The sequence below is a fragment of the Tiliqua scincoides genome, chromosome 5 (genome assembly GCF_035046505.1).
Source record: "Tiliqua scincoides isolate rTilSci1 chromosome 5, rTilSci1.hap2, whole genome shotgun sequence".
Taxonomy (NCBI): Eukaryota; Metazoa; Chordata; class Lepidosauria; order Squamata; family Scincidae; genus Tiliqua; species Tiliqua scincoides.
Window position 1 is genome coordinate 73788447 of NC_089825.1, and position 8883 is coordinate 73797329.

Consider the following 8883-nt stretch of genomic DNA (forward strand, 5'->3'; position numbering starts at 1 on the left):
ACACAGATCATGGTTCAGGATGTGGACTCATCTCCCTGTGTTACAATCTTTGTGCATGAGCTGGAGGTTGTCCCTGACTTTGTGTACCTTGGTGATCTCCGACACGCTTTCTCTCGATACCGAGCTAAACAAACGCATCGGTAAAACAGCTACCATGTTTTCCAGACTCACAAAGAGAGTATGGTCCAACAAAAAGCTGACAGAACATACCAAGATCCAGGTCTACAGAGCTTGCATCTTGAGTACACTTCTGTACTGCAGTGAGACATGGACTCTTTGCACACGACAGGAGAGGAAGCTGAACACTTTCCACATACGCTGCCTCCAATGCATCCTTGGTATCACCTGGCAGGACAAAGTTTCAAACAAAACAGTCCTGGAAGAGTTGGAATCCTTAGCATGTATACACTGCTGAAACAGAGACGCCTGCGTTGACTCAGTCAAGTCGTGAGAATGGACGATGGCCGGATCCCAAAGGATCTCCTCTATGGAGACCTCGGGCAGGAAAAGCGCTCTACAGGTAGACCACAGCTGCGATACAAGGATATCTGCAAGAGGGATCTGAAGGCCTTAGGATTGGACCTCAACAGATGGGAAACTTTGGCCTCTGAGCGTCCCGCTCGGAGGCAGGCTGTGCAGCATGGCCTCTCCCAGTTTGAAGAGACACTTGGCCAACAGACTGAGGCAAAGAGGCAAAGAAGGAAGGTCCATAGCCAGGGAGACAGACCAGGGACAGACTACATTTGCTCCCAGTGTGGAAGGGATTGTCACTTCTGAATCTGCCTTTTCAGCCACACTAGACGCTGTTTGAGAACCACCATTCAAAGCGCGATACCAGTCTTTCGAGACTGAAGGTTGCCAACAACATGTTGTCTAGCGATGTCCTCACTTACTGACCAGCAATCCTTGCTCAGGGCATCATAGTCATCTCTAAAACGCACTTCTGCACCAATAACATGCAGAAAAGCCATTTGCTCTCCCTTCCATGTTCTGCTACATACTCAGCACACTGACATGAATGGATGACAAAAAAGATGCCCTGCAGCAACTGTGCTTTAGACCACCCAAACGTTAGGATGGAAGGAATTGGGTCCCATGGAGCAATTGTAGTAGGACAGAGGAGGTGGAGATAGTATGAACCATTGTAAAAAAAAAAAAAAAAAAAAAAAGCTACAAGAGAGGAACACAGAAAAGCACATTAATGCAATAAGGAAAAAAATCCCTCTTGCATTACCTTTCTACCATTAGTAGCAACTCTCCTTTTAGCAAGCATGTGCCAACTTGACTTAAGAAGCAATATTAATGCAAAAACTTGCAACTTCACAAACCACATTTCTCCCATTTTCTTTATAATGTCACAGAGGAAACAAGTAATGACAGGATAGTTTAAAAGTATTTTAGAGTTTCACAAATTTCAACCAGTCCCATGTACTTTTCACAGCAGGCAGCAAACCTTATTAACCACCTAAATAATCTAGTCACAATGGATGTTAAAAATATCTATCCCCAATTATGGTACCAAAACTTGTACAAGGTATTATTATTATTATTATTATTATTATTATTATTATTATTATAACATGTCCTTTGTCCTTGGTATGACCATTTCTCTAACAAGTGATGCTAATACTTTCTTGTATGTGTCCAAAATCATCTGAGAAGAAGGTCGTTCAGCTGGGCTTTTCTTGCATGCCAGATGGATGTTAAACAGGTGAAATCTGACAAGATCACTCCCATCAACATCTCCCAAGAGGAAGTTGGAAATGTCTGGAATTTTCCATATGTCTGTCATTTCATCATATGGAGGCATGAGGCTGTCTTCAAAGGGCATTTCCTTTCCATAAGGCCAGAGCTGCTCAGGAGCAACAAACTCACCCTGCAGCTCTCGATGGCCACACTTGATCAGTTCCCCAGCACTTTTGTTCACAAGAGGCAAGGCATCCAAGTCATTCACAATAACATGGAAGTCACTGGTGAGTAAATACTGCGAAAGCACCTTATCCAAATCATTGGAGTCACACATCACAAAAGTGCCCAAGGGACTATTATGCAGATAATGGATGATGCTCACATAGTCTATGGCCAGCATGAACCTGTGCTGCCATGTATTATAATTCTTGTACTTTGGAAGGTTCAATATCTCATTCAGGTTCTTCAGGGACCCAAATGGGTGGTACTCGGTAAGAATTACAAAATCCTCCTCACAATAGCCAAGAAGTTTGACCACATGCTTGCTTTGAAGAGATTTCAGCATCTGCAGCCCATGAAGAAAATCCACTCGTAGCTCCTGCACTGTTAGCTGGGAAAAAGCAACTTTGTTTTCCTTCCACTCAGAAAGGAAGACCTAAAAACAAAGAGAAGAGTTCAATTTTTTTTCCTCCAAAAGCACAATGCAGGCACTAGCGGCCATTAACTTTCAGTAATCTCACTTGTTCTACAATTCTCTTTTTTCTGAGACCAGCACAGCTCATCATAAAACAGAAGGAATAATGAACAGTTGTTCCAAGTGCTCCACACACATTCTCAGCCAACCATATACCAGCCTATAAAAGTAGGTAAAGTTTATTATTTTTACCAGAGAAAGGACACAATCCCACCCTGCACTGGAACAGGCAAGCCAAGAGGTGTGTTGTATCCAGTGCAGGAAAGGGGCCAAAAGTGGCTCAGCCAGGGGCAAGGGGAAACTTTTTCCCTTACTCCAGGAAAGGCACCCTTTCCCCTATGGGTCTCCTTGGACTTGTGCCACCTCTTGAGGTGGCACAAGTCCAAGGAGAGCGGAGTGGCTTCAAGTTGCTCCATTCCCCCCAGGAACGGGGGTTGTGATCCAGCATAAGCACTGGATCCCAGCCCCAACTCCCACTCCTCGCCCACCTGCCCCAGGGCCGCCCACCGCCCACCCTCCAGGAACACCTTCCTCCCCACTTTCCCCAGATGCTTGCATCGGCCCAGCCAGGCCAGCACAAGCCTCAGAGAGGAAGCCGGCATGGAGGCTTATGTCAGCCTTTGCAGGCCAGCACTCCTCTGAGCGCCGGACTGGCTTCCTCCTGAGAAGGCGCAAACGTACCTTATGTTTGTGACCCTCCTGGGTGCCTCTGCATTGCTGATGTGCGGAATTTTGTGCCACTGGATTGCTGATGTGTGGAATTCCGCTGATGTGCGGAATTCTGCATGTGTGGAATTTCGAAGTGACAAGTTGGCAACATTTTCACTATAAAGCATCTTTTTAGATTGTGAGCCCTTTTGGGATAGGGAATAATTTATTTGTGATGTAAACTGCTTTGTGAACTTTTTTTGTTGAAAAGCAGTATAAAAACATTCTTAATATTAATAATATGCTTAGACATTTTCCCAGATTTTACATTCTGGAATATGATGCAATATACATTAATTTACCTGTAATTACTTAGGTTGTGGAAACTTGTAGTTACCTAGTTCAGATGATAAATTTGGCAAACTTGTACTGCGCACCTGTATTCTGAAACAAGTACCACTTCCACAATAGTTGCTCAGATCAGTTGTGTCCCTGGCCCCAGGAGTGCTGAAACATCCCAGTCATGCCACTTCCACTGCTAGGTGACATCAGGCAGAAGAGAAGGGGGTAGACAGGAGACTTCATCATAGTCCCCATGCACCAGGAGCATGATGGGGCTTCCAAATTTCAGAACTGGGTTCATAAAATCCAGATTATTTTCTAATGGAACTGAAGAGAATTCATCCATCACTAATTGTGACTGGCAACAGCACACAATTAAACACACACACACAGTAGTAGAGACAATTTCTGTGCCACGACATAGCAAGTCATGTATGACTTCAATTTAATATTGAAGATCTGAAATTTAGTGAATGTTGACAAATCCCAGACAAATTCTACAAGACTGCAGAAACAGAGATACACAAGTGAATGGTCACAGTCATATTCATGTGATTGTGTGTTTCATATTATGTCCATAACATAGACAAATAGATAGCCATTTTTGGACATTTACAAAATTCATTTGGGATTGTCATAGCATTAGCACATGAATATTGGCATTCATTAATTTTCAGAAATTCACTGCAATGTGTATATGAATATTGTACTATAAAGCTAGCAGGTTGTTTAGGATGACTTCTTCTGAAGGACACATGAAGACATGGCACATGCCCTCTAGGAAGTATGGAATTATCACCAGTCACAGAGGGTGAATGGTGAATTAATAGAATATGATTTTTATTATTTTCAAGGTCCATTATGATCAACCAACCCTTTTCACAGCCCCTTCACCAACATGTTTCAGTTTGCGGACTTCTCTTTTCATTGCCTTGCAAGACAGCCACGGAGAACAGTTCTTCAGGGTTCCTAATCTGAAGTAACCATGTGGACAGAGGTTGTGTTCTGAATCAGCCTGTCCATAGGAAACATAGACATTGTTCAGGTATTGATAGAGAAGCATGTTCACAAGCAGCACAGCCAGAAGCAGAAACAAGATAGGAGGGATCAGCTTTTGCACAAGATCAGTTTTCATATCATGGAATTTTTTCTCCATGTTGTAATTGTCATCTCAGATTTTCTGTAAGACACAAGAATTGCAAATTGTATGTTTAGTACCATAGTCCTTTGTTGCGGAGGGGAATTGATGAAGGAGAAATTTGGGAAGAGTTTTTGAAACGCATTCAAGTTCTTTACACAGCAATGCTACAATCTCAAAAAAACAGGCCTTAAAGCAGGGGGAGAGTAACTGGCCCACCTCACCCCAGCAGTGTCTTTTCTAGTGGCTGTCTGCTGGTGTTCTTTTGCATCCTTTTAGATTGTGGGCCTTTTTGGGACAGGGAGCCATTAGTTATTTGATTTTTCTCTGTAAACCGCTTTGTGAACTTTTAGTTGAAAAGCGGTATATAAATACTGTTAATAATAATAATAATAATAATAATAATAATAATAATAATAATAATAATAAAGATGAAATGTGCAATTACACACAAAAGAAAGATAAATCATTCTGCTCCCAATTATGGTGGCGACAATATCCACATATGGGAGAAGAGAGTGGACAATGGCTCAGGTCATTGGGATATGAAAAATTCCAGACATCCAACACTTTCATTGATTGGACAGATACCAATCAGAGCTTGCACCAAAAAATCAAAACATAATACGTACTTCTGAATATTGCCTTCATTGAAAGCAAAGGGATATGGAGTCTTTAAACTGGTTAGAAGATTCCCACAAGGTCAAAAAACAGTGTTCTTGTGTTTGGGGGAAACAAATTTCCCACACTTTTCTTGGGTAAATAGTAATGCAAGCAGGATAGCTGTAATCCAATTTTGTTTAGCCCTGAAATCCATTTACTACAACTAAATTTGGACCTTGCTCATCATGTGTACGCTCTAGTCCAAGTTCAGCACTTTTAAGTCCTGTTAACTTAAGTGGGAAAGACTTAGGATTTGATCCTGTGCTTTGTGCACTAGTTTACTTCTGGCACACACTGTCCAGCCCGTGCTTTGCCAGCTCCAGTGCTGGGCCTGCATTCCACCGCCCAGTGCTTGCCCAGACCACCAGGTAGCGGAGAAGTGAGTAGGGGAAAGTGGGGCAAGGGAAGGGAGGGGACAGGACTGGTGGAGTGGCCCAACACAAGACTTATTGATTCTTTCACCAGCTCCAGAGCTGCAGCAGAATTGTAACCCCGTTGCAGGGCTACTTCCCTTACTCAGGGGAAGGGGACAAATGTCTCCTTCTCCTGAAGAGCTGCCAGCAGCTGCCCAGTGCATGCAGGATATCACAACAGACAGTTTTGGCATGGCACCAGCCCCATTCATCAGGCAGTTCAGGATTGGGCTGCCCCTCTGCACTCCTTTGCATGTTTACTCAGAAATAAACTCCATTGTGTATAATCAAGCTTATGCCCTAGTTAGTGTTTTAAGATTGAAGTGTTAGGCGACTTTTCTTTGGTTAGTTTGCGTCCCATTGGTGTACAGAGTTACAGTAGGGAGAACCTATAAATGGAATATGAAATAGCTATAAAGTCATGAACTGCAGTACTATCTGCTAGAACTAAAGAACTCAAAGCCTTTACATGATCTAATTTTTGATCTAATTTATATGATCTTTACATGATCTCGATTTATGATCTAAAATTATAATGGAAGTATATGCATTTCTGTATCTGTAGAGATACATATCCTAACCAGTATTCTGAAGTCTTGTCAACTTCATTTTAATACTTTCTAATATTCCAGTTATAGTAATGTTTAATGTACAATATTGTAAATATGGTATTTACAATATTCATGGAAATACAGATTTACTGTGAAAAAAGCAAAACATTTTCTTTTTGAAAGCAGTATTTTCCACAACAACCTTCTAAATACTGTACATAAGATTTCTTTCCCACACCAAAAAGATACATGAAATGTCTGTTTTCTCCTCACTTATGCACCATGTGAATGCTGAAGCCTAACAGCCCAATCCTATGCAGGTCTACTCAGAAGTAACTCCCATTACAGTCAATGGGGCTTACTCCCAGGTAAGTGTGGATAGGTCTAAGACAGACTGATGTGTAATAACAGTACTGCAAGAGGCGCACCCCCCTTTGCTTAGCAATTGTAGGCTGTTATCTCCTGCTTCGCAGAAGAGCAGCGGAGCCCCCTTCAAGCTCCATCCCTGCCTACCAAGTCCAATCCCCAGAAAGTCTTGTGTTTGCAACATCTCAGCAACAAACATGCTGTACTGCCTGCCTGCCGCCAGCTGCACTCAAGGCTTCACAAAGGAGCTGGGCTGGACTGACCTCCTCCTTCTTCTTCACACCTCCTGCACTATTGTGAACTGCTGGAAGCAGCCATGACGCCACCCCGGAAAGCCCTGCAGCGAGTGACGCCAGCACATCCACCCACACTCTTCCTCTTTGGCAGGCAGAGCCGTGAAAAAGTCCAGCTAGACTCACTCACTCCCGCTCCTTCCACGATGGGGCGAAAGGAAGCCCTGCCCGCCTTCACAAACTGCATCTGCGATCGCTGCCGCAGAGCGGATTCCATTGATGGAGGCTGCAAGAGAACCCGATTTGGGGAACAATCCTTTGCAAAGGAAAGCTCGTTGTCTGAAAAGGGCAGAGAATTGCCGCTGCAGCCAGCCAGCCAGCCAGCCAGCCAGCAAGTGTGTTTTCCTGTCTGTTTTCAACATGACTATGCAATGATTTCTGGAGATCAGTCCTATGAATGCACAATCCTAAGCAGGCCTGTTCAAAAGAAAGTTCCATCGAGTTCAGTGGGCGTGTATCCCATAAACGTGTATCCAGGATTGCAGCCTGAGACTCAAGGAGACTCTTGCACTTGGAATATACGGATATTGAAGTAGCCATTCATCTACTTTAGGTTTGCATCTTGATAACATGTGCATACTGTGTATCCACATTTGTAACATTCCGTTTTGTCAAAGACGTTCAAGTAACTAATAGCTCTAAAATACCTTGCTCAGAAAATGGTAAGCCACTGCCTCTCAACCTTGGTCCCCATCTGAAATGCAGTCATCATTATGCAAAATATGCAAAGTTGTTAACATCCAGCACAATCTGCAATATACATTTAATAAGCAGTACTTTTGTCTTGCTTCTTGTAAGGGGGAGACTGCAAACCATTGCAATTTCTCTATTGTCTCTCCTAGCAGCTATCATCATATCACTGTAACATGAAAAATAACCGCATCAAAACTAGAAAATCTTGCCTACAAAGAATTGCCAGTTTACTACAGTCCTTTGTCTATGCTAGCAGTACCAGTGCAGCAAGAGTTGTCAGAACAGCTTGGTGCATTCCTTCAGGTCCATTAATCATCACCACCTACTACTCTACATCATTGCAAAAGAACAGGAAAAAACATGAGCACAATAGTTATTTCACAATGGAACTTACAAGATGATTAGCCTAGAAACATAACCATTTTTGAGACAAAACTTCCTTAAAAAAAATGTAGGGCATCTCAAAAGAATGTACTTTATAGTGTCACTTATTGTGCTATAATTCACACATATACTACATATGAAGTATGCAAAAGCTGTTGCTTGATCCAGTTACTTAATGAATTAGACCAAGTGCTTGAAATGTTCCCCACTGGCGTCTATACACCACTGACATCACTGACAGGTAGCCCAAGCCTTCGCTCCCAGCACCCAGGGCTGCAGTGGTGCTGAAAATGACTGCCACTGCATCCTGCACACATTGCAGCCAGCAGCTCCTCCGGAGAAGGGAACTTTCACTCCCTTCCCCGGGTAAGGCAAATAGCCCTGCAATGGGGCTACTCAATTCTACATCGACCCAAGGGTTGGCATAGAATTTTGAATTTCCATGTCAGGCTGGCAGCTCAAAACGGAGGCTCAGGATCCGATGGAGCTTTGCTCCACCAGTCCCATCTCCCTCCCACCCCACTCCCTCCCCCTGGCATGCCTCCTCCCTGCCTTCTCCCCACCCACCACCTGCCTCTCCCCACCCCATAATGCCTCCTCCCCGCCTCCCCCCCACTCCCCCACCTACCTCTGTGCTGTTTGGTGGTCCATGTGACTGCTGAGCAGTGGAGCTGCGTTGTTCACCGGATCCTAGTCCAATGCTGGTTGGTGCTGAACTAGCACAGGTGCTCCACTGGCGCTAGGGCCTGCAAACATGCCTTTTGGCACATTTACAACAGTGTGTGCGGGCGCACTTTGTATAGAGTTGGACCCTAAGTGATCTGCAGACATAATACGAACGTGAGAAGAGCCCCGCTGGATCAGGCCAAAGGCCCATCTAGTCCAGCTTCCTGTATTTCACAGTGGCCCAACTCAGGGTGGGCAAGGCAGCAAGAGACCTGCATCCTGTTGCCACTCCCTTGCATCTGGCATTCTGAGATAGTCTACTTCTAAAATCAGGAGGCTGCAT

At 43.9% G+C, this 8883-nt stretch overlaps 1 protein-coding gene across 2 annotated transcripts; it reads right to left on the reverse strand.

Moving 5' to 3' along the window:
• Nucleotides 1-1340: 1340 nt before the first annotated feature.
• POMK (protein O-mannose kinase) lies at nucleotides 1341-6852 on the reverse strand. Of its 2 annotated transcripts, none has more exons than XM_066628642.1 (3): nucleotides 6768-6852; nucleotides 4272-4553; nucleotides 1341-2344 (listed from the first exon to the last, which is right to left on the reverse strand). In XM_066628642.1, exons 2-3 carry the CDS (start codon nucleotides 4527-4529, stop codon nucleotides 1574-1576), a joined length of 1029 nt encoding a protein of 342 aa, XP_066484739.1. In that variant the 5' UTR covers nucleotides 4530-4553; nucleotides 6768-6852; the 3' UTR covers nucleotides 1341-1573. The 2 variants fall into 2 exon arrangements, with proteins under 2 accessions (XP_066484739.1, XP_066484738.1); XM_066628641.1 differs by having other exon boundaries at nucleotides 4248-4553.
• Between the last annotated feature and the right edge of the window lie 2031 nt (nucleotides 6853-8883).